This window comes from Brachypodium distachyon, chromosome 4 (genome assembly GCF_000005505.3).
Source record: "Brachypodium distachyon strain Bd21 chromosome 4, Brachypodium_distachyon_v3.0, whole genome shotgun sequence".
Classification (NCBI taxonomy): domain Eukaryota; kingdom Viridiplantae; phylum Streptophyta; class Magnoliopsida; order Poales; family Poaceae; genus Brachypodium; species Brachypodium distachyon.
Window position 1 is genome coordinate 27218506 of NC_016134.3, and position 26720 is coordinate 27245225.

Below are 26720 nucleotides of genomic sequence, written 5' to 3' on the forward strand. Positions count from 1 at the left end.
TGGCAGTTTATTTTTCCGCCCGCCGCTGGAGGTCACCAGTGCCGGTTTATCCGTACACCCGCCACTGGTGACCTTCCTATATATAACTATTGTGCGAGCCCAAAGCTGTTCGAGCTCGCGCGTCTGTTTGGGACCAACTGCGGCTATGCTCCTCACCAGCGGCGAAGCCCTGCCAAAATTGATGGCGGCGGCTCCAAGGTAGCTCTCCCCCCCCTTCTCCTTCTTTCTCTCCCTTCTTCCTCCGCTTCTTCTTCTTCTTCAATTTGGCCAAAAATCCATTAACGGTGCTATGGCCGGTGGTGGCAAATCCGGCCCCATTCTCTCTCCGGCGGCTCTCCCGGGCTGCCCTGCTGTCTCCGGAGCTCCCCCTCACCCTAGTGAGGGCCCTCACTCCTGGATCCCTCTCTCTCTCGCTTTAATTTTGCTTCGATGAGCTCCCTCTCTCACTAGCTCTCTCTCTCTAGCTCTCTCTCTCTGCAGCTCTCTCTCTCTAGCTCTCTCTCTGGAGTCCATGGCCGCTACTGCTTATGGGGGAGCTTAGCCCCTGGGGGTTAGCCCTAGGGTTAAGCTTAACCTCGGGACCGGTGTACGTGCATGTTCAAGCATATTAAATGTGTGTTGACACCGGCCTTCGTGCCGTGTATTTCTTATGTGATGTGATACCAGCCGTCGTGCCGATGTGGGTGGGGGAAATTTGTTTTTGATGCAGGCATCGAATTTCGTAGTGCAAAATGCTATTTTTTTAAGCAAAGGTCATGCCAAATTTTTTCATTTTTGTCGATCAAGCTGATTCATTTATTTTTTTAAAATTGTGTTGTAGCTCGATGGGCCGTGCTTGGTTGTACGAGGACAGGTTACATGTTGAGTGGATAGAGCGGCTGAAGACTTTTGTCGATGCCGGCGTGGAAGATATGCATAAGATGTGTTGTCCCTGTGTGAGATGTCGGAACAGCAAGCTGTACGAGACAGAGGATGTTGAGATGCACTTCTCACGGGGAGGATGGCATTGAAGTCGATGACGGCATTGAGATGGAAAACATGGAGTCTGACGACTAGCCTGGTGAAGAAGCATACCATGGTGAGGATCCAGTACAGGAAGTTCCAACCGGTAGGATGGTTGAAATGCTAGACAATCAGCATCTGCAGAATCAGTTGCATGACCTCGAGGATGATAGGGTGTCCTGTAAGTTCGAGAAGCTGAGGGAGGATGCCGAGACACCGTTATATGAAAATGCCGGCGTGGATAACAGCGTGCTAGAAGTAACGCTCGAGCTTTTGCGTATAAAGGCAAAATACAACATCGTGGACTCGGGATTCACGGAGATTCTGAGTTACATACGTACGGTACTTCCTTCGGGCAACAAGTTGCCTAAGAGCACGTACGAGGCGAAGATGCCATGCTTGTCCGCTGGACTGGATCATATATAAGGGCGACTACAAAGACATGCACAGCTGTCCAGTATGCAAAACATCCTGATACAGGAAGAAAGACCCCAATCCTAACGACGGCAAGGAGGAAGAAGTGAAGCGTGGTCCGGCGGCAAAGACGGTCTGGTATCTCCCGTGTGGCACCAAGCTGGAGCGTTGGTTCCAGAACGAGAAGGAGGCCAGGTGGTTCGTCTACCACGACGTGACTCAGGCGGATATCGATCTCGAGGGCGTGTTCCGCAACGATGATGGAGTCCTCGGACACCCCGCAGATGCGGCTCAATGGAGGACTCTGGGTGACGAATTCCCCGAGTTCGGCGCAAAGCCCAGGAACATCAGGTTCGGGATGAGTACGGACGAGATCAATCCGTTCGGAAACTTGAGCAGCAAACACAACACATGGCCAGTGATCTTGTTCATATACAACCTCCCCCCTTGGCTTGTCATGAAGAGGAAGTACATCCACCTATCAATGCTCATACAAGGCCCTAAGCAGCCTGGAGCTGCTCTAAATGTGTATCTGGAGCTGCTGAAGGATGAGGGAGAACGGTCGAAAGGTTTGGGGCGCTCATAAAAAGGAGGAGTTCACCCTTCGAGCAGCTCTCCTGACATGTGTGTATGACTTCCCAACGAAGGGGAACTCATCGTGCCAGTCAACACATGGGTACAAAGCATATGCAAAGTGCGGGGACGAGACATAAGGGTTGTTCCTGCCAGAATCAAAAAAGATTGTGTACATGGGACACCGTAAGTGGCTGGAGATGAAGGACCCATGGAGAGATGATAAGAAAAACTTCAACGGGAGGGCAGAGAGGTGGCACAAACCGAGGGAACTGACTGGACACGAAGTATACGAAATTGTCAGGGACCTCGAAGTCGTGGCCGGGAAAGCACAGCCGGCTGCTGGTCCAGATGGCGGCCTTACGTACAAGAGGAGGTCCGTGTTCTGGGACCTGCCTTACTGGAGGTTCTTACAGAGCCGTCACACCATAGATGTCATGCATGTCGAGAGGAACGTGTGCGACAGCCTGTTGGGCTTGATGATGCACCACGTGGACAAGTCAAAAGATGGACCAAAGGCACGAAAAGACCTGCAGTGGATGGGGATAAGGGAGATGCTGTGGCTGATAGAGGAAGAGGCGCCGTAGGAAAACAAGAATGGTGAACGCACGATATATACACAATGCAAAACTGCGTGTTACAGTCTGAGCAAAGCCGAGTTGCATAGAATGTGCGAGTGTCTCCATGGCATCAAAGTTCCATCGAACTACTCATCCCGCATTAAGAAACTCGTTGACATGAAGAGCCACAAGCTGGTTGGCATGAAGTCTCATGACTGCCACGTGATTCTCACGCAGCAACTTCCGGTTGCAATAAGAGGCTGCATGGAGCCATGGGTGAGAGAGACGGTCATGAAGCTCTGTGACTTCTTCGACACGATCGGCCAGAAGTGGATCATGGTGGACCGTTGCCTGCAATTGAGGGACGCAATGATACAGATATTGTGCGAATGTGAGATGTTCTTGCCCCCAACGTTCTTCGACATTATGGTCCATCTGATGGTCCACGTCGCCGATGAGATCTTGTTGTTAGGGCCATCGTTCCTGCACAACATGTTTGGGCCCGAACGATACAATGGGGTGCTGAAGCGATATGTTCGTAACAGAGGGCGTCCCGAAGGAAGCATCATGGAAGGCTATCATGCAGAAGAGTGCGTTGAGTTCTGCACTGATTGGTTGGCAGACCGCAAACCCATAGGGGTCCCCGAATCACGACATAAGGGGAAGCTAGAAGGTGAAGGTGGGCTTGGCTGGAAGGATCTTGATGTGCATGCCCGCCAAAGAATGGACGAATTTATAAGAGCACACACAATGGTGCTGCAACTCACGCCAGAGGTCGCGCCGTTCATCGACATGCACATCCGTACCAAGACCCGTCCCTCGGAGAGCCGCAGCACAATCGGCCCCGTTGGAGCCCCGTCCAAATGCCCCATCTGGGATGCAGGTCCCCCATAAACCAGACAATTCTGATTTCTTGAGACGCAGGAAAAACAAGAGGGGGACAGGCGGCAAGGCAAGCAAGGGCTCCTCCAAGGAGGGAAAGAGTCGTCTTCTACGAGAAGACAACCAAAGACCGTGCCGCAGATTGAAGGGATTTGGGAAGAGCAACCAGACATTCTGAAGATGCCCACCCACCCCCTTGTTGGAGATAGATTTCCTGATGGATCTTATTTCATGGACAGGCGATTCTCCTAATTTTTGTTGTTCCACCCCGGACAACCGATGGTGTCCCCGGATGACCTGTATCGCCTGCCACGGGAGATGCAAGAGCTCCATGAAAAATACATGAATGTGGCATCATCAGGCGTAGACCTAACAAATCTGAAAATTAGGGTTCGAGTGTCAAAGCATTATGGCTTCTTCGACTCCAATATGGGGGAAGTCCAGAGGGAAAACAACGTTACCTTCGGCATTGACTTCCTCGACTCGTTTCACCTTTTCAACCACAAGTGCCTCGACAACGCAATATTAAGACTGTGGTGTGTACACTACATGAGGGAGGCGTATAGGGTGAAGCAATATGGGATGGCCGTCGCCGACCCCCTTCTCTTCAACGCCACTTTGCTTGGTCCAGACCCATTGTTGGCTGAAAGTAGAAGGTTGACGATTGAATACCTCACTCAATTCATGTTGAAGCACCAAGACCGCCGTTTTGTATTGATATTGTACCATCTACAGTAAGTTGTTTTCAATTCGTGGGAATACATACATCTTTTTCCGTCGGAAGACTTGCTCGTTATATTATTTGGATAATACAATGCGCGTCCTTTTGTGAAACAGAGGCCATTGGGTGACAATCGCCATCTGCCTCGATCTTGGAGGGGTCACATATTTTGATCCACTACGACGCAAGGAGAATGAACCACAACGCGACTTTGAGCCAATAAAAAATGTCATCGACGCAGCCTATCGTAACGCGGTGAAATGGTACTCGATGCCTGGCTTTAGTCGCAATCCTGATGCTCCCGTCAGGCACACTTTCAGGTTCCCCTGTGAGCAACAGCCTGAAGGATCCGTCTACTGTGGTTACTATTCACCTCTTCATCCAAGATGACCCATACTTTTCTTGTTTCCTCACGTTCTAGGGCTTAATTTTGGAATCCTTAGGTGTAGGGTTGAGAATGTATCTTGTCAAGTGGATGAATCCTAGTTTTGGAGTAGGGTTTGCGCTTTAGATGTGCAGTTGATGTACTATTGTGGTGAGATTTGCCCCGATCTGTGGATTGAGTCCCTAACCCTAGGTAGTTTCGTACCTTCGAGCACGAGGCAGTACCGCAGCGGTACAACCGCTGGCGGTACTACCACCCTGGGTCAGGCGGCACTACCGGCCTGAGCTGAATCTCGCTTCAATATTGCTTCCACTACATAACTAATTCTTGTTTTTCATGAACTTGTGTATGCTTATTTGTTCCCTCCTACCCTATTTCTGTCACAAGTGCTAGTTCTAGTCGCGGAGGGAGAAAAGGAACCAAGAAAGCCACCGGTAGGGGGCTTTCCAAGGCTCAAACGCAGCAGATTATCAGTGAAGAGTATGAGCGTCCTCGCACTTGCAGAGATCCAACCCCTCCACCACCACCTGCCCCTAAGAGGATTGATAAATGGCACACTCAAGATTTTGTGGTGGAAAGGAACAAGAACCCTTAGCCTGAGGATATGGAAGTCAACACCGGTATCGGGATTGGAAGGAACTTTTATATGGACTTTCAAGAACAGATCTTCAATGAGAAGTATAGGAAAGGTGGAGAAATCAACTTTGTGGTGCAATATGACATTGATGTGGATCATATGAGAGATAAGCGCTACTTTGATGACGCTTATCAGATTTGTGAGAACCTTGGCTTGCTCCCTATCGTGCAATTCAAGCAAGACTTTGATCCATACCTTGTTGCTCAGTTCTTCGCCACCGTGCACTATCATGAGGATGAGGATTGGAACATCACTTGGATGTCTAATGATTGCATCCACAGCTGCACTTGGGATGAGTTTGGTGCCATTCTAGGTTACCGCAACCGTGGTTGGATTGTCTCTCGCACCGGCAATGGAGTGACAAAGGATGACATGGCTCACTTGTACATTCCGGGAAGAGCCGAGGCTGGCAAGTCCAAAGCTCTCTTGCCCACTTATGATTTCATGCACCGGGTGTATCGGAACACCATTGGTTGCCGTAATGGCAACTTGGATCAGATTCATGGCTACATGGTTGATTTGCTCATCATGACACATCAGAAGAAGGATTCTAATGAGAAGCTGAACGTGATGAATTTCCTTTGGCATGAGATGTTTGTTGTGACTATTCAGAGAAGGACTCCTACCTTTGCTCCCTAAGTGATGGCTTTGATCCTCTCCAAGATTGTCTTGCCACCTACTTTCAGATTCACCATTCATATTGCTAGGAAATTGTTGGTCAAGGATCATGCCAAGTCAAGGTATGGAGATGATGATGAGATTGTTGAAGAGGAGGCTGCTGATGATGAGACCGAGGATGAGGACTATGTGGTCCAGACCCATAGCAAAGCCAAAGGCAAAGGCAAGATGGCCGAGAAGAAGAAGAAGAAGAAGAAGAAGAAGAGCAAGAAAGAGAGTTGGATGGCTGCACTTCATCGCAAGCTTGGTCAGTTATTTTGCATCCATAGAGATCATGAGCACATGATGTATGAGCAAGGAGATTCGCTGCACTCAGAAGGCCATTTGTGAGAAATTGGACATTCCCTTCACGAGCTCAGGGCGTGAGGCTGAGACCAGAGGATGAATGGCGCTCAAAGCACACTGCAAAGTGGGAAGAGCGTTTGACCTTTGCAACCACTCCTTCAGCATCCAGTGAAGATGAAGATGAAGAAGAAGAAGAAGAGGACAGCAGCGACGAGTGATCCCCTGGCTCCATGCTTTGTGTGCTCCTTGGGACGTTCTTCCTTTTTTGGTGTCTTTGATGCCAAAGGGGCAGAGTAGTTATAGGAGTTTAGGAGTAGTGCGGGGATTTTCATGGTTTTATTGAAAGTTTTAACTCGTATTTGAACTAATTGTGAGTTTGTAAGACTTAATGTGTGTGAAATACCCTTCGTGGTATTTGTGTGAGACATGGTGAATCTTTTATGCATGGTTGATATGTGCTAGTCACTATTGTGTGTTGCTATATTTGTGGCTTGCTTTATTCTATATGAGTTTACTATGCATTGTGACTAATTGACTAAATCATGTCTTACTAATCTTGTGTGGAGATGTTGTTTATTTGAGCCCTTATAGATTTGCTCCATCACAAGATCTCATTGCAAAGGTGTTTTGTCAATTTGTGGGTTTATCTAACTCATGTAGCTTCTTGGAAGCTTTGCTATGTTTTGTGATAGATAAATTACATGAGTGATTCATTCTTACCCTTGTGCCTCGAGGAGGTATGATCTTCATTATACTTGAATGAATCATTCATATCCTTGTGAAGAACAAATTGAAATATCCTTAATCCTTTGCAATTGAGTATTAGCTTATAAAATCTAGGGGGAGTGTTGATCCTAGCTTATATATGCACTTTGCATTCCAAAAGCAAAATCTAAATACTGCATAGAGCTAGGGGGAGCCCGCCTATATTTTATTTGCTAAAGTGTTGAGCCTATTGCATATCTTTACTAAGCCGTATTGATATACATTTATTTGCAAATTGTTGTGTTGTCATCAAGCACCGAAAAGGGCGAGATTGAAAGTGCATTTCGATCACTAATGAGTTTTGGTGTTAATGACAACATAATATGTGGACTAACCGTATGCTAAGTGTTTTCAGAAATTATATAGAATCAAGCAAAGCGGTTCGTTGCCCTCAAAGGAAAGAAGTGAAAGGATTTGCGGCTTTTTATTTATATTGAGTCATAGGAAAATCCATACTATAAAGAGGGAGTCCATCTGGGAAGGCTTGGGTGAATCAATTTCACTTACACACAACCACCAAATTGCACCCACCAGATAGCCTCAATCCCACCGGTGAAGATTAGCTAAAACCTATTTTTGAACCAAAGGGTTCTGCCAGTTTTCTGTTCAGGGCCGCAGTACCGGGCAAGCTAGGCCGGTAGTACCGCCCCGGTACCGCACCAGTGCTACGAGGTAGCAAAATGCTACTGACATATAGCGGTACCAGTACGGTACCGGTACTGCACTACCGCTTGCAGTAGTACCGCTTGGGCTAGCGGTAGTACCGCTTTGTGCAGAAATTGCACATAACGGGCAGAAATCAGGGATCCCTATAAAAGGGGGTCTTCGTCCCCAATGGTTCTAAGCTCCATTCCTGCAAGCGTTCTTCACCTCCAAAGTTTCAAATCTCGAGATCTCTCTCCCTAGTGCTTCCCCCTAGCTAATACTTTGAGAAAGGGTTGAGAAGAGCTCGATCTAAGATTTTACCAAATCAAAAGTTGATTCCCCTCGTTTTCCTTGGTGGATTTTGTTACTCTTGGGATTTAGGGATCCCTAGCCGGAAGGTGTCTCTTCAAGCACTCCAATCTTGTGAGTAGGTGTTTGAGGATTTGGGAAGGAGCCTCCAATTTAGTTGTGGATTCGTGCCCTTCCCCTTGTTTGTAAAGGTTCTGCGTTCGCCTTCAAGGAAGCCATTAGTGGAACTCACCTCGCCTTTGTGGTGTTATGAGAGTTCATCCCACCTTTGTGGTGTGGTGAGTTGGAGAATAGAGTGAGCCTTCATGGCGTCTCTCCCTTTGTGGTAGAGCACTCCTTCAAACGGAGACGTACACCGATCCCAATAGGTGGAACTCCGGTGAAATCTTCGTCTTCCCGTGTGGTATCATACTTGCCCCTTTACTTACTTGTTTTACTTCATTGTCTACACTTTGCTTAGGCTAGTGCTTCGGCTATTGCACTTCATACTAGGTTCTTTTAGAGAATCTAGTAAACACTAGGATTAAGTGTTTGTATCTTTCGAGAAAGAAAAAGAAAAAGTAAAATTTGATAGTCGCCTATTCAACCCCCCCTTTAGCCGACCATACCGATCTTTCACGTTCTCCCTTGCCCGAGCTCGCGCCTGCCAAAGCAGCCCCCGCGTCGGCGTTCCACGTCGTCACTGCAAACTCTTTGATGCCCCACCTCCTCCGTCCGCCCCTCGCTGAGCCGCTGCCGCCGCTGGACTCACCGTGCTGGCGTGCACGCGTTGAGGTCCATGATTCTCCTCGACGTTCACCGAAGGGCGAGATCGTCCTCGTCTTCCCTGACATCGGCGACGTCTCGACTGCCAGCACCACGTCATCGGTGAAAACAATTGCCAGATCAGGCCTGGTACCTACCGCTCTGTGGTGTGATATATCTGGTATTAGATATTTTAGGGTGTAAATTAGACGGTTTTGGACTTCAAGGAGTTATGTGCCCCGCAGGATACATTTGGGTGTGAAATATGGACTTCTTTCAATCTTAAACCTATATAAATCTGTGTTGAGGAAAAATTCCCAGGCTCCGGGGTTAGCCCCTTGCTGCTCGGGGCCCAACTCTCCCCTTGGATTCGTTCAGCGCGAAAAAGGAGGAGAAATAGGAAACTGCCAGAGGCGAGTTTAGATGGTGGATAAAGTTTTTGTCTATTACAAAGTGTTCGGCGATCACTAAAATTTTACTTCGCTACAAAAACTAAAATTTTACTAGTCCTTATCTGGCTATAGTAGCTAAATTTTTGCCAGATTTTTCACAATTCTTGGCACCAATTTTTTCTTTCTTATCGACTGTAACTAATTAGACATCAAAGTCTTTACCAAAATTATCGCCAGCAAGGTATTTAACATGGAGTAGTAAATTTGAGATAAAACTGATTGCATAAACTACAAATCATAAAGACGGAGACATTGAGTGCTCCACGCCTCTGTTATTTCCCCGTCGAAAAAATTGCCCATTACTTAATGGAAATTATATGGAGTGAACGTTCTCCCTGGAGCCTTCTCGCGCGACGCGCTGCTGGCCACACATCTCCTTGCACGACGTGCTTCCCTCGATCGTCAAGACAGATTCTCCTGCTTCGGCTCGATGCGTGCTAGCTGCCGCCGAGCGATGCCTCCCGCTGCTGCGCGATGCCCCGCCGCGGCCGCGATGCACCATCCGCCGCCGAGCTCCGTCCATGCCGCCCGATGCACCCGCCGCTGCCGGGCGCAGACCCGGCCGCCCCATGCTGCCCCTCCCTGCCGAGCCCCTGGTCGCCGCTGGGCGCAGCCCCGGGCCCCCCCCCCCCCCCCCCCCCATGCGCTGCCCCTCTTTCCCGAGCGCCATCCCCGCCAGGCCGCGGGCGCCTGCCGCCGTCGAGCACCATCTCCGCGGCTGCGTCTTGTCCCAGCTGACGCCGTGCCTGCTACCCGTCGCTGCGAGCGCCGCAAGGCGCTGCCCCCACCACCGAGCGCCCTGCTGGGGATACCCCGCCACTAAGCCCACTCGTCGCGCCATGCCGCCACGCTCCGTCCGCCGTCAACTCCTTTACCGAGCTGGAGCAGGCCGCGGTGGACACGACTGCTCATCCTCGTGGGTCCTCTCCAGGAGAAGTATGCCGTGGTGACCGTGCACGACGACATGAAGGTCGGCAAAGGACTGCGCCTCTGCGATGGGTCAATGGACGCGTGCCCGCCACGCTTCGTCGTGTATGCCTCGCGGGAGAGCTTCGTGGTGCTGTCGACCGAGGGGGTGGCCGAGATGGCACACGGGTCGGCGTCCACGGGTCAATTTATGTTATTTTACAAGTGCCAATTTGATGCAATTTGAATTAAGCGGGTGTGGCAATTTGTGTTCATTAGGGATGGCAATGAAATTAAGCGGGGTGACAATTTATGCTCATTTAGGGATGCCAATTTGAATTAAGCAGGTGCGATAATTTTTGCTCATTAGGGATGGCAATTTAAATTAAGCGGGGTGACAATTTATGCTCATTTAGAGATGCCAATTTGTGGCAATTTGAATTAAGCGGGTGTGACTATTTTTGCTCATTAGGGATGGCAATTTTAGTTAAGCGGGGTGACAATTTATGCTCATTTAGAGATGCCAATTTGTGGCAATTTGAATTAAGCGGGTGTCGCAATTTTTGATCATTAGGGATGACAATTTGTGCTCATTATGGATGGCAATTAATTTGAATTAAACAGGTGTCGCAATTTGTGATTATTAGGGATGGCAATTTGAATTAAACGGGTGTGGCAGTTTGTGTTCATTAGTCATGCCGATTTGTATTAAGCGGGGGTGGCAACTTGTGCTCATGAGAGATGGCAATTTTTATTAAGCGGGGTTGGCAATTTGTGCTCATTAGGGATGACAATTGAATTAAGCAGGGGTGGCAATTTTGTATTCATGAGAGACGCCAATTTGTATTAAGTGGGGGTGGCAATTTGTACTCATCAGAGATGGCAATTTGTATTAAGCGGGGTGACAATTTGTACTCATTAGGGATGACAATTTGAATTAAGACGTGTGTGCCCATTGACGACAGGGGAGATGAGGTGTGTGTGAGATTCGTTATAAATAGATAATTGCTCGATTTGAGTGCCGAAGATGCGGTATGCAATGGTAGGTGGTATATTTTGACCGTGAGAAGTGCCATTTGTACTCAATAACGGATTGAAATGCTTTGGTTTATTCCTATAAGTATGGTCAAACACATGTGCACGTTGATTTTTTTAGCTTTTCTACGCAGCCGGCCGTCGCGTGCCTTCCCAGTCGCCATGCACCTGCTGCTGCTCGCCGCTTTCGCGCGTTGATCCCGCGGCCATGGGCCTGCCGTCGCCCGAGCGCTGCAGCCTGCAGGCGTTCTGCCCCCACCTCACGCTACCCCGGCGCTGCAGCGCCCCCGCCCCTGCGCGCAGGCCGTCTCTGGCGCGCGGCGTGGCGCTGTATTCCAGCCCATTACTTATTCCAACGTAGTACGGACTGTATGTACCTCAAGATGTGCTCCTCCCGTTCTCCGCTGCCCTATGATCTGTAGTTGGTCTGTTGGTGCATGCATAAATTGATAGGCTCTTTTAGTTGAGAATAATATGAGCCGTGTAATTGTGTGAGATACCGCAAAGCACCTACTTTTTTTCTTTCTAAAAAAGAGTTCGTATGACACCGAGATGCATCCTTAGATTAATTTAAGCAAGGTCCCCTCTTCCACTGTAACTGTTTCTGTGGAGAACATTGGAATATTCATCTCCTTCGTGCCAACTCTATCGAGAAAAATGATATATAGTGGCATATTTTCCTTGTGTTAGCGCAAGTCCATCACTTTCGTGTTTCTCCACCGACCAGTAATTCGCAAGAAAACAATATAATGGACCAAGATCCTTCGTTGCAAACTCTCCCCTTAAGAAAAAAAAATCCGGCGACTCTAATGTATACGCAAACTGGGTCTTAAGCAGCAAAAGGAATCTTTGAGTCTCGCAAAGGCCGAGCCATAGCGGGTCACAAGCCCATATATTAACACTATATATACTGTAGCACTGACACAAATAGTAAAAGTAATAATATTTTGCATCCGGATGGCAGTTGGACTTTGCAAGTGAGCCTTTGCTTCTGGTCTTCTCCGGTCGCTTCCGGTCTTCTCCGGCTGGATGGGCTCCACACCTAGACGAGATCCTTAAACATTGTGAGATTTTTACACTGCTATAGCAAATAACATGGGATCCATCTTATGACCCAGTTGCAAAATATACACTGGAGTCTACCAGTTGCAAAATATACGCTGGAGTCGCCGATAGAGCAGATACCCACCCTTGAAAAAAAATCCTTAAGACCCGTCCCCACAATGGTTAAGACCCATTCCTATATTTTTCAACTTCCGTAAGAGCCAATTTTTGCTCTTCGAACTGTGACCATGATATCATCGATGTTTGACACGAAACATACTTAAAAAGTATCTCTCACGTTAAAAAGTATCTCTCACGTGCCAGCGGAAAATTAAAACGAGGACATGCCAATGTACCTAAATACACAAATAAAGCATACGGGGAAATATGCATTTTATTAATCTCAATTAGAGAAACAAAATTACAATTTCCCTTAAATGGAGTGCGCTCCGTGGCCTGCAAGCGCGGGCAATATGACATGGACGATTGTGGTGTCTTGGTTCACAGGGCCTCGTAAAGCTCCCGCTTAATTACTCCCGCGGCTCGAGCCACGAGACACCTCCGATTAAGCTGCTACAATGGTCGTTGTCTTCGAGAGTCTCGTCTTCTCCATGTGCTTGGTGTAGACGGTGGTGGTGCAGAGGTGAAGGCGAGTTCGCCCATCTCTCCGGCGATGCTGAGCCATAGTGCTCCGGCTTGTCATGTCCGATGATGAAAGTGTCTATAGCCTCGTCGGCTTAGACAGGTAGGTGGCCTTTGCCTTGTCGGTGCCAGGCTTGGTGATGTCCGCCTTACCGGTGTCGGACGGGATGACTTGCTAGCACCTCGTCGGTGCAAGCAAGTAATGGGTTACCACATCGGAGAAGGACTAGCCGGTGGAGTACAGCTTCGACTCGTCAGGGGTTGGACGATGTCGAGGATGACTTTCAGAGTAGAGATCGGTGGCGGTGTTGACGGCGATGTGTGGTGGACGCCGTGTATGGCGGTGTCTCGATGGGCACCGCGTGGAAGGCCGCCTGAGCGGCAGCGACTAGCGCGATGCCAGGTTGATGAAGAATACACCAAAGCGGGCCCCATGCATGGCAGGCGTGAAGAGGAAGGAATATACCCGCAAGCTGCTAGTCACAGCCCGCGGTGACATGTCGCCATCATCTCCGGCAGCGACCGGCAGAAGCCTTTGCAGGCCGGCGGTTGACTACCCGGCATTGAGGATACCGGTGGCCGGCAATCTCGCGGCGAGGCCTAGGAGCATGTGTGCACGAACACAAGACAACTTTTATCTGCATAAAAATAGTTAGGTTATAATCTGAAGTCGTGTGCACGTCCAAGCTGGGACACACGCAAGAAGGGATCAACACCCTTGGTAGATCTGGATTTCGGCGAACAACACCCGTGGGGTGTCGACGGTGAGGGGCCGTCCATGGCGCCGATGGCGACGGCCACGCCCGGGTCGATGGCGTTTTCCTGTGGCGATCGCTGCCGCGGCCGGCCGACAACGAGCAAGGTGCCACGGGCATACACCTCGTCGTCAAACTCCAGCTGCTTGGTGTCCTTGTAGCTGCAGTAGCTGCCTGCAGCCACGTCCATGATTCTTCCTCTGCATAGGAAAGAAACACTAGAGGATATTACCTTCTTGATGCATGGCCATTGCCCTTTGTCTCACCTCACGGCTGAGGCTGCCATGCCCAGACACGCGGCCTGGAGTGCCCGGCAGAGTCGGCCCTGTGCGTACGTGAGTTGTGGTTAAACCTTCTCTTGTGCGGCTGGACGCCGCCCATGCCCTGGGCGCCGCCGACGTGTCAGGCCTCCTGGCCGAGGTCGCCGCCCTCCGTGTAGGGCACGCGCTGCCGCCCTTACCTCATGGACGAGGCACCGTCGCCGCCTGGGGCGCGTCCTCCTCCCGTGCTCCTGCGTTTCCTGGAGGTGGCTGCCCTGCCCACCCCGATTGATCTTTCGTGGCCAGCTTATATAGGCCAGCGGTCGGGCTGCAGGAAGGAAAGCACACCGAGCACCGCCGCACATACTTGGAAACCAGCGATTCGATCAATCAATTCCTATTTCCTTCCTGCCGTAGACCACACGTATATGTACGTCGGTCTGAACTTTCCATATGCTAGCTGGTTCATACATCAAGCACACGTCAGGGTGCATGCAACACAATCAACATACTTGATATACATGCCGGTTGATTGATTTATTCACGTTAGAGTGCAGGGCACACAATCAAGCACTGAGCTTAATTTGGACCCAACTATTACTCATGGACACGCCTTGCACCATGCATTTTTGTCAACGTACTTAGCCTTGTGATATATGCATGTGTGCTTTTCTTAATACAAGAAAACAGATTTTTGTACAAAATCTCATCAGACAATCAACTCACCAACATAAATGAGAAGAAACACGGTGATGCAATTTGTAAATTGGAACTAAGCAGGGAATATATATGCTGGGTCCGTGAAGCTTGTTTTAAGCCAGAGATTGACTTAATTAATTATCAAGCTTGCATATGTGATGAGGTTTTCCCGGTTCCTTGTAGGCTTGAACCTGTGTGGTTATCACGTATGGACCTCCTCTGCTAGAACACTATGCAAGAGCGTGTTACATACATCTAGTTGACGGAGACTCCATCATCATGAGATTGCGATGGACAAAACAAGTCGAACAATAGAAATTTTGACCTCAAGACTACATGCATGTGTCCTCAGCTCATAGTTAATCCATATGGTTGTTTGAAGTCTTAAGAAACTAAAAGATCATTGTAACCCTCGATAACATACCATCAGACTTCGTTTTGATCTTGTATACCCATTAGCATTCAATAACGTTTCTCCCCTAATGATCCGGAAACAAACAGCAAGTATTGTTCCGAAGCAAATCGGAAGAATTCAACATCAGTAGAATTTTTCAATTGGGGATGACTGAGTGCATCTTGCTAGGAGTTAGGTTCACTTGCAGAAGCAGATATATATAGCTGTAGCTAATGATACTAGGAAATGTAACTTTCTGAGGCTGGTGAATTTTATGCTGGACCTGTGTAACCACATGTGGAAGAGCATTTGAAGGAGAAGCTGCAGAACCTGATGGCACATTTGGTTCAGAGGGCTTGTCAAGATGCGCCACATGAGACCCTATGGTTGAAGCCATAGCCCATGGAGCCACAGAAGATCTGGAGTCAGAGCCAGTAGCGGAGTTGGAATATTTATTTAGGGGGGCGCAACCGGTTCATTTTGGGCTTTTTCTGGATTTTTTTTGGCTATTTATGCATTCATTATAGTATATACACATATAAGACCCAATAGTTAGGGTGGGCCGGACCCCACCCGGCCACCTAGCTACCTCTGCCACTGGCCGAAGCCCAAAGAGGACCTAGAATTGACTAAGGGAGCCACCTGGGGATTGGACGGGGTCTCCATATAGACGGACGCTCTAGTCTGATAGGATCCTGAGGGGCGACGTCAAGTGAGAGCATCTCCAACAGATGATGTAAAATATGATTTGTGTCTAAAAAACCGGTTTTTAGGCACGGGCAGTAAAAAAAAGCTCTTCAACAGATGATCTATAGGTATCCTATGCCCAATAATTTAAGGACATGCCCTAAAATTTCAACCCAAGTGGTGTATATTTGGGGCACTGCATCGGGCATGCCCCCAAAAACCAACCGCCCGGTTTCTTCCTCTCTATGCGCGCCATTTCCTTCCTCCTCTCCCGCCTGCTCCGTCTCCTTCCTCCTCGGCCGCCGCCGGCAATGGAAGCCATCGCCCCAACTCCCCCGACCCCGCCTGAGCCCTCCGCCGCCGCTGCCTCACCCTCGACCTCTATCGGCCCGCCCCCAACCTCCACCGCCGCCACGAGCGCGCACCGAGCTAGGTGAGCGCCGCCATGCACGGCCTGTGCAGATACCGGCGGCCGCACCGGCATCGTCCGACTCCCCCGACCCCGCCTGGCCTCTCCGCCGCCGCCGCCGCCCCGCCCCTGACCTCCCCGACCACCGCCGGCTCTCCTCCTCGATTCGTCGCCGGCGAAGACCACCCGCTACAACGACCAGAAGGAGGGCAGCTGCCGCCGCTCTGCCCTACTGCCCCTCCACCCCGACGAGCTTCCCGCTGCTGCCGGCCCCGCCTCTGCCCGCTTCCCCGACGTGCCCAACCGCTTCTGCCGGCCCTGCCCTGCCGCTGTTGGCGCTCTCCCTAGATGCTTGCTCGTTGGATTTGGGGAGGAAGAAGACAGAGTTGTGTTTCTGACCGGTGGACCCCGTGTGTGAAATATTGCAAATGTGGTGTCCTATTTTACATCATCTTGATTTTTGCTAGTGCCTTATTTACATCATTTGGAATGGCTTCCTTATTTTAGACATGAAAAACTGCAAAAGTGGTGCCCTATCCTAATTTTTCAATGCCCTATTTTACATCATCTGTTGGAGATGCTCTGAGGGACCAGGCTGGGAGGAGAAACTGCCAGACGCGACATGTACAACAGGCGAATCTAGCAGGAGATATTTGGGCGGGAATATCTGCCTCGGGTCCGACGGACCGACACATAGTAAGTTTTGAACACTGTCAAGTAAGTTTTGGAGGATTCCGACTTACAACCCAAAAGTAAGTTTTGGAGGATTCCGACTTACAACCCAAATGATTAGGGAAAACAAAATAAAATGACCAAGGACTCCAATCAATGACCAAATTTGTGTTAGTACCTGAATCCATGGCGACACCATGCATGCTCTGCAACCCCACTCAACGACCCAGAAAAAAAATGATGTGTACTACTAGTGTGCCAACTATCTATTTACACTCTCAAAAACAAGAGCAAAAATGAACGACAAATGATCGTTATCTTAATAGAGAAATGTATCTAAGTTTTTTTTGCTGCTGGATGTAAACAAAAGGTTTTTTTTTGCTCCTGTCCAGAAACCATCGATCCTAATAGCACATGTTTCACAAATTCCACTCAATGACCTCTCTGTCACACCAAATACCACCCTTTGTCTATGTTATTAGTGCATGCAACACAGATAGGAAAGAGGGGAAATAGTAAAACACACATGAATATGATAAAGTGTAAAGTGAAAAACCTAGGCGTTCTCAAAGAGACACTGAATTTACTGCTCCGAGCACATCGCACGCTCTATCCTATCCGCGTCTTTCCCTCGATCTGGGCCGTCCCACGCACCTTCTCCTATCTCCAGGCCAGCTGCCCCCCCCCCCCCCCCCCTTTATCTCTCCATGGGCCGACCCGCCGCCCATCTACCCCTTCCACAACGTGGCTCTCCGCTGCAGTTGTCCCCCTCCACAACGCGGCCCTCCGCCCATCACCACCCTTTACCATGTTGCCCTGTGAAGCCACCCTTCTAGACTTCATCTTGGACTTCTATGTTTTGGTAAAGTCGTCCCCCTCTGCAATTCCAAGCCTACCATGTGGCATTCGACCTACTGCTTCATAGATGATTTCTACAAGTAACTTCGTCTGCTCCTTTTCCCAATTTTGTTCATAGGCTGTTGGAACTCAGGCCTAAACTTCTCTCACGCAAGCAACAACAGCAAGCTAATTGATTTCCGGCGAGACGCGCACGTACAAGCTAGCTAGCAAAATCAATCAAGCCAGCACTCACGCCAAGCCACACACGAAGATCAATTGATGGCCACAGGCACGTATCGTGCCTGTTTTTTCTCTTTTTCTATTTTCTGGGATTAGGATAACAAGGCACCATATGCCCGTACTTATACACGGCCAGAGGCCAGTCCGACTCAACATCTAACAGCCTAACTGAATACGACTGAACCGGAAATAAACCTATTCAAATTTGACCTTATGCTTACATTCTCCCCCTAAGATCAAAACGAACTTCTACTTGATAACGTCGACGCCGATCTTCTTCCTCATCTCCTGAAACTTCAGTCTTCCGAGGGACTTCGTCAATATGTCGGCCAGTTGTTCATCTGTACTGATATAATCAACATCAAGCTTGCCTTCTTCCACGCATCCTCGTATGTAATGAAACCGGGTGTCGATATGTTTACTTCTATCATGAAACACCGGATTCTTACACAGAGATATAGTGGACTTGTTGTCGATCTTCAACTCAAACTTTTCTGGTTCTCGGTTTAGTAGATCAGCAAGCAATCGCTCTAGCCACACTCCCTGGCATGCTGCGGTAGCTGCTGCAATGTATTCAGCTTCACACAAGGATAGAGCCACAACCTTCTGCTTCTGTGACATCCAGCTCACAATATTTCCACCTAGGAAAAACGCCATGCCCGAAGTACTTTTACGGTCATCAACGTCGCCGGCCATATCACTGTCACTGTACCCGACTAGTTGTGTCTTTTCCTCTTTCTTCTTTGAGTAAACACACCCATAATTCAGGGTTCCTTTGATGTACCGCAAAATCATCTTCACCGCTGCAAAGTGTTCCGTTGTGGGGTTCTCCATGAATCGACTAACGATCCCAACCGAGTATGCCAAATCTGGCCTTGTATTCACCAAGTATCTCAGACTTCCCACAATACTTCTATATTCGGTACTTTCAACAGGATCTGCTTCGCTGTGTTTGCTCAATTTATGCCTTGCTTCCATCGGTGCTGAGGTAGCATTGCAGTCTTCCATGCCGCACTTCTCAAGGATTTTCCTCGCATAAGCTTCTTGACACAAAGTTATTGAGTCTCCTCGCTGACATACTTCTATCCCGAGGTAGTAGCTCAATAAACCAAGGTCACTCATCTTGAAAAGATCTAGCATCTGCTTCTTAAATCTTGCAATCTCCCTCTCATCTGCACCCGTGATCAACAGATCATCAACATATACTCCAACTAGGAGCCGTTCCTTCCCATCACCTCGCTTGTACATAGCATGCTCCAATGGACTCTTCTCAAATCCGAGGGACACCAGTGTAGTATCCAGCTTGGTGTTCCATGCCCTCAGTGCTTGCCGTAGCCCATACAATGCCTTGTGCAGTCGCAACACCTTATGTTCCGCCCCCCCTTCGACGAAACCTGGAGGTTGTTGTACATATACTTCTTCTTGTAGGTCACCGTTCAAGAATGCTGATTTCACATCCATATGATGCAGCTTCCAAGATTCTTGAGCGGCCAAAGCAATCAACAACCGTACCGATTCCATCCTTGCGACTGGAGCGAACACTTCCTCAAAATCAACGCCTTGTTGCTGCACATAGCCCTTTGCTACCAAGCGTGCTTTGTGCTTTACCACATTGCCATTGGAGTCTTTCTTCACTTTGAATACCCACTTGAGGCCTACGGGTTTATGCCCTGCAGGGAGATCAACCAAGCTCCATGTCTTGTTATCTTGGATTGATCCCATCTCCTCCTCCATTGCCTTGCGCCAACTTTCTTCCTCGCTAGCTTCTTCAAACGAGGTTGGTTCTTCGGTACTTAACAAGCACCTTTCCTTCGCTGTGCGCTTCATCTTGACCGTCTTCGTCTTGCGGATCATCTTCTTTGGAGAAGGGTACAACTCCGATAGAGGTCGAAGTCGTTCGGGCGTAGGTCGTCGTCGAGTCCGTGACCGAGTCTGCACCGGCGATCGTACCATCGTCGATGCCCTTTGAGAGGTTGCTGCCGCGGTAGAAGTTTCAGCGTCTCCGCCGGCTGCTGCATCCTCCCCTTCACTCGCTCCTGCCGCGGCAGAGGGATTTTCTGCCGTTTCTCGCGTCGTGGCAGACGCAGATCTTCCTGCCGCGATTTCTGCCGTGGCAGAATTTTCTGCCGCGGATCCTGCCGCGGGAGGGATTCCTGCTGCTGTTCCTGCCGCAGATCCTGCCATGGCAGAGGATGAGGCCGGTGCTCTACTGAAGCTGAACACCGGTGTAGCGCCGTGGCCCGGCGGCGTTCCTGGTGGATCTTCGCCACCTGCGTCATGGTCGTGGCCTTCTCCACGGTTATGACCTGCATGCTCAGGGACAGGGTAAGATACAACAAACATATCATCCGAATTTTGTTGATTCTCTTCTTTGTTTGAGGACCAATCCCATGCCCTCTCTTCTTCAAAGACGACGTCGCGTGCCACGTGAACTTTTCTTGTTCGTGGATCGTACACACGATAAGCCTTCGAGTGTCCCTTCAAGCCTGCTTCATAACCCATCAAGATCATCGGCTTACTCCGATCTTCCAGCTTTCCCACATGTCCAGAAACATTCTTCACATGTGCCATGCACCCAAAAGTACGAAGGTGATCGACCGAAGGTTTTCTTCCACACCAAGCTTCATAGGGTGTCATGCCAATGACACTTTTCGTCGGTGCACGGTTTAGCAAGTATACCGCTGTAGTCACCGCTTCTCCCCAAAACCTCCCCGGCAAGCCTTTGCTCTTCATCATGCTTCGAGCCATTGCTACCACGGTTTGGTTTCTTCTTTCAACAACACCGTTTTGCTGCGGTGTGTATGGGGCTGTCAGAAAACGCTTGATGCCATGTTCCTCACAATATGCAGCAAACTCATGTGAGATGAATTCTCCTCCTCGGTCAGTCCGGAAAGCCTTCAACTTTGCCTCTGCTTCTACTTCAGCAGCAATCTTGATCTTCTTGAATGCTTGAAACGCTTGAGCTTTCGTTTTAAGTAGCACAACCCACATGTATCGACTGTAGTCATCTACCACGAGTAGAAAATAGCGATTGCCGGCTGGGGTTGCAGGTGAAACTGGGCCACACAGATCACCGTGAAACAAATCTAGTACCTTCTCTGCCCGGTACTTTGCTTCTCTGGGAAACGGCGCTCGCCGTTGCTTCCCTACTAGGCATCCATCGCACACTTGTTCAACATGATCCACCGTCGGCATCCCAACCACCATGTCCTTCTGGCCGAGTTGTCGAAGTGAGTGAAAATTCAAGTGCCCATAGCGAGCGTGCCACCTCCATGCTGGATCATCAAGACCAGCTAGCAAACAGATCGGCTCTGTTCTGTCTAGGTCAAGAATATACAAGCGATTCTTTGCCCTCTTGACCTTCATCAGTAGCTTGCGTTGTCGGTCGTAGCCCCACAGGTACCCATCCTCTAACACGATTTTACATCCCCTTTCCTCGAGTTGACCAAGACTGATTATATTGCTTTTCAGCTTGGGGATATAATATACGTCGGTTAGTACCTTGTGATCGCCAAATCTTGTCTCGAAAAGAACTGTGCCTCGCCCTTGTATCGCCACCGTGGAACCATCTCCAAAACGCACCGAGCCACCCACGGCTAGGTTAAGCTCTGCGAATTGGGTTTTGTCGCCAGTCATGTGATTGCTAGCGCCCGTGTCAAGGTACCACACATTGCCCGCCTTCACTCTTGCTTTATCATGTAGGTAGACTTACTTTTCAACAAGGGTTACGGACTCAGACTTCTCCTCGATGACTTCCTCTTGACCTTCTTCCATCAGCTCGCACATCTCTACCATCAGCAGCGCCGGATCATCATCTTCTTCCCTGGCCATATATGCTTTCTCTTTCTGTGGCTTTCGGCACTCTGACTTGAAGTGCCCGTATATTCCACAGTTGTGGCACCTAACCTTCTTGCGATCAAACTTTTTCTTGGGGGCCGCACCTTTCTCCTCGGTACCTTGAGGAGCTTTCTTTGCTTGTGCTCGACCTCCTCCTTTAGCTTGATCTCTTCTTCCACTGGACGATGACGAATCGCCAGTTTTCCTTGCGGCCATAGCAGACCACTGCGCACGGGTCATCATCAGATGCTCGTCATCTTTGCCGTCTCCAAACACCATCCGGAGTCGTTCATCGTGCGCCTTGTAGCGCCCCACCAAGTCCTCCACCGTGAGGGTCTTCAGATCGACACACTGCTCGATTGAGGTTACGATCTGGATATACTTTGGTGATGCCGCGCGTAGGAACCGCCTAACCACGGAGATCTCGGAGAGTGTCTCGCCTAGGTCGCGGATCCCGTTAACGAGCGTCCTTACACGCGCTGCGAACGCGTCGACCGCCTCGTCTTCTCCCATCTTCAAACTCTCATAATTCTTCAGCAAGGTTTGAAGGTTTGCCTCCCGGACACGCTCGTGTCCTTGATGTAGGGTCTTGATCGTATCCCATGCATCCTTCGCAGATTTCTTTCCCTTCAGGTGTTGTAGCACATCGTTCGGCACAGCCGCATGGATGGCCGCCAACGCCAGGCGATCAATGCGATAGTTCGCCGCTCCTTTGGCGTACGTGTTGCCGCCAGGGTCGACTGCGTCCCAGATCTCTTGAGATTCCATAGCCACCTCCATCTTCATTGCCCACATGCTGTAGTCGCTGCGATCGAGCCTTGGAAACGTCGCCGGTGCTGAGTTCCTTCCAGCCGCGGCTCCCGACGTCCCCGCATCCGTCGGCATAGCTCCCGTGTACTAGGGACCGTTTTGCCGGATTAACCTTGGCTCTGATACCAAATGTTGGAACTCAGGCCTAAACTTCTCTCACGCAAGCAACAACAGCAAGCTAATTGATTTCCGGCGAGACGCGCATGTACAAGCTAGCTAGCAAAATCAATCAAGCCAGCACTCACGCCAAGCCACACACGAAGATCAATTGATGGCCACAGGCACGTATCGTGCCTGTTTTTTCTCTTTTTCTATTTTCTGGGATTAGGATAACAAGGCACCGTATGCCCGTACTTATACACGGCCAGAGGCCAGTCCGACTCAACATCTAACAGCCTAACTGAATACGACTAGGAGACCAACTCGTTGATTCCCCTGTACAACTCCTAAACCGACTAGAACTAGGTATGAACCAGAAATAAACCTATTCGAATTTGACCTTATGCTTACATAGGCATTCACGATTGCACTTCCAAACTTCTCCTATTCCAAATAAAAATTATCAATTTGGATGACCTGCTATATTTTCTCGACATATTTGGATGAACATACAGGTCCTGCATATCTTGATGTGTGTGTGCGTAGCCAAGCACCGGCAGTTCGGGTCTGTACCGGCTTTGAGTTTCTGCATTTCAAGAATAAGAATGCATATAATAGAACATTATTCTCAAGAGAGAAAGAAAGATGATTCTGGAATAAAGAAAAACCTCAAGATAAATAGTTCAGGGTTCAATATCAAACAATCCTATGTACGTCCCTTGGTGCATTGGTCATACCAAATATGATTATCGTTAAGACCAAGATAAGGAACTAAGTCATGCATGGGCAGATTATTATACTAACGGTCTTCATACTCTAGCTCTTACCATTCTGTCTTCTCCAGCCGAGCGCCCGTCTCCCCAGCCAACACGTACAGCGTTGCCAGCGTCGAGATGCTAGCTAGCTACTGGTCATGGACCAAGGTTTTGGCTACCGAGCAGTGATTTTTTAGGAGGGGGGGGGGGGGGGGGCACGAATTTACTGTTTGGTTACCAGACAAATTTGGTTACCGCCCAGCAGGATGTCGCCATCATCTCAAAGAAGAACAGTTCAGTTCGTCCGAGCAGCAGCCGAATGCTGACCTCATTGCACACGATACCGAACAGTTCAGTTCGTCCGAGCAGCAGCCGAATGCTGACCTTGAAGGACCAGATTTGGTTTGTAGTTACGCCAGTTTCTTGTTCTTGCTAAAATTTTGGGCCGAATTCCTATAGTGGACTTCACAAACATCCAAACGGCCTTTGGAAATGGAATCAGGAAATTCCAATTCCCCAATTTCACTGTTGGGTTTGCCCAATGATCAATCACATGAAGACGCACATGCACATGCACACGACGATCATAAGATTATTTGGCCAAGGGTGCGTATCGTGCCCTCTATTTTTCTCTTTTATTTCTTTCTCCCAACTCACGTTACAAGCTTGATCCTGGTGCATGTATATATATGCACACCAAAACCAACTCTTAACACTACTAGGACTCCAACCGTAACCTACTAGTATTGCTACTAATTAGCCACGTACTACTAACCTATCTAGACTTGGACATGACGTGCTCATCACCACACGTACATGTCCTAAACAAACTCAACTTTTGATTAATCTAACAATCTTCCCTTAATCAAGACTTGTTGTCTTCCTTGTGCTTCCCCTGATCTTGACTCATCCGCAGCTTCACGACTCGTTGACTACATTCAACGTATGATCCAGACTCCCAGTCATGCTAGCTCCCGCATGGACTGCACCGCCCACACCTAGCGCAATACGTGCTAGCTAAACCCATAGCTCCACGTAGAGACATGTCCTCATTGAGAGACTCACCTTCACTGGTTACCGCCCCACTATACGCTTGAGTTTCTGTCTTCTTGCCGAGACACACAGATGACACCTGCCACCTTGTCTGCATGCACGTCTTCGCCCTCAGTGATACACCTCACCGGACAGCCCTTCGACCATGACGCACTTCCGCTGCAACAGAGTCCCACACAGATGAGCACTTGGACACAACCACGACTCACAGACGCTGACCTGGACGTACATACGCAGCTTGACCCAATGTCGAGTACTTTCCGACGATCAGGATGATCTCCCATTACTAGGAGATCGGTCCACTGCGATGATAGTCCTATATGATCTACTGAACGTCGCTCCACTGCACAGCCATCGATTGCCCGATCCAATCCGCTGAACACCTCTTCACGCACTGCCACCGTTTGACCGCTCTTATCCGTGGACACCGCTCCGCCGCTGATTGCCCGCCCCGAGGCGCTAGCACATCGCCTCCCCGGGGCAAGCGCGTCGTCAAATCTTTAACCTCGCTTTGATACCAAATGTTGGGTTTGCCCAAAGATCAATCACATGAAGACACACACGCACACGACGATCATAAGATTATTTGGCCAAGGACGCATATCGTGCCCTCTATTTTTCTCTTTTATTTCTTTCTCCCAACTCACGTTACAAGCTTGATCCTGGTGCATGTATATATATGCACACCAAAACCAACTCCTAACACTACTAGGACTCCAACCGTAACCTACTAGTATTGCTACTAATTAGCCACGTACTACTAACCTATCTAGACTCAGACACGACGTGCTCATCACCACACGTACATGTCCTAAACAAACTCAACTCTTGATTAATCTAACATTCACCCTCCTTTTCAGTTCATAGACTCCAAACGCCCTAACCCTAGCCGCCTCCCTCTCTCCCGGTCCTCCAGTCCTGCACCGCCTCCATATTCCGGTCCTCCAGCTCTTCTTCTCCTGACCGGTTAATCTCAATCTCTGACCTACCCAAGCTCCGAGTAGAAGGCTTAGCATCACTCCCGACCGGACATCGTTTTTTGAGGTATGAGCTTTTGAGGGATGGCAAGGCTTAAAATTTGGATAACATCACATAATTAAGAGAGCTATACCTGTCACTCCTGTCATCCTCTTTTCACTACTCCTCGTCTGCCGCTGCCATGTCGTCGAGGTTGCACGTCAGCTCGTCGTCAGGGAAACTAGGGAAGGAAACGTGATCGCATTATTTGCCTTTCTACTTGCTAAATTCTTTCCACACTAGACGCTTTCTCTTCCTCATTTCTTTTGTTGGTTTGGGTAGAGGGGACCTCAGGTTGTAGTTTTTATCACTAGCTAGGAAGGTGGAGAATACAACTATGTGTGGACTATTTAGCTTGGATTGGTGCTGATTCTTGTGTCTTGACTCAAGCAGTGGAGGAAGAAGATGAGGGGAGGGGAGCCAAATAATGGATGTGAGATTATGGCTAGCCAGGTAGATCAATGGCAACGATCATGTGATGAAAGAGTTCTTGAAAAACATGGAGGATATAACCCGGCTACTTTCTTTGTTTTTTGTTCTATTTGTGACAACAATTTTGTATGTTACCTGTGGTCGGCTATGCTCGGCGGCACGGCACCTCTTCCGCCTTGCGTCGCCTTCCAATCGCCATCAGTTAATATGGACTACGGCTGAGGAGTTTGACTCACCTAAGGGGCTTCTTGCATGATGTCCAAGGCATTAGTTGGGTAATGTGGAGCCCTAGGCTGATGTGGCCTTAGTCAGCGAGCCACGAGCGTCTGATGGTAAAAGTCTCTCGGGCGTGTTTAGGACCTCACGTGAATAACTTAAGTAAAATTAGGACCCAGATGTGCGCTTTCATATTTATAGGACTAATCAACTTGGAACCTCCTCAATAATATTAAGAGAACGGGTGCATTTTACTACTTTTTCATTGAAAAACGATATTAATATGTAAATATTCCCAAAATGTTCAACATTTTTCTTATATAAAAACACTTTACTACGGAATATTAGTAGTCTGCTTAATTTCCCAGCTAACACTGGTTTATCAGTAGAATATCAGTAAATGCAATAATTTATGAGATTGCACTTTGAATACATGCATGAGTGCTAGGAATAATATATTGTTAATTATTGCAGAGGGGCTAAACTTTCGAATCCAGTTGCCCGTGGCTTGTCATGAAGAGGAAGTACATCCACCTATCAATGCTCATAAAAGACCCTAAGCAGCCTGGAGCTGATCTGAACGTGTATCTGAAGCTGCTGAAGGATGAGCTCAAGGAGCTTTGAGATCAGGGTCGAAAGGTTTGGGACGCTCATAAGAGGGAGCAGTTCACCCTTCGAGCAGCTCTCCTGACATGTGTGCATGACTACCCGGCGAACGGGAACTCATCGTGCCAGTCAACACACGGGTACAAAGCGTGTACAAAGTGCGGGAACGAGACAGAAGGATTGTTCCTGCCAGAATCAAAAAAGATTGTGTACATGGGACACGGTAAGTGGCCGGAGATGAAGGACCCGTGGAGGGATGA

At 49.0% G+C, this 26720-nt stretch overlaps 1 protein-coding gene across 1 annotated transcript; it reads right to left on the bottom strand.

Annotated features, from left to right (window-relative positions):
- Positions 1-21343: 21343 nt before the first annotated feature.
- Positions 21344-22357, bottom strand: LOC104585033. Its single transcript, XM_010240933.1, has one exon. The coding sequence runs from the start codon at positions 22355-22357 to the stop codon at positions 21344-21346; it is 1014 nt and encodes a 337-aa protein (XP_010239235.1).
- Between the last annotated feature and the right edge of the window lie 4363 nt (positions 22358-26720).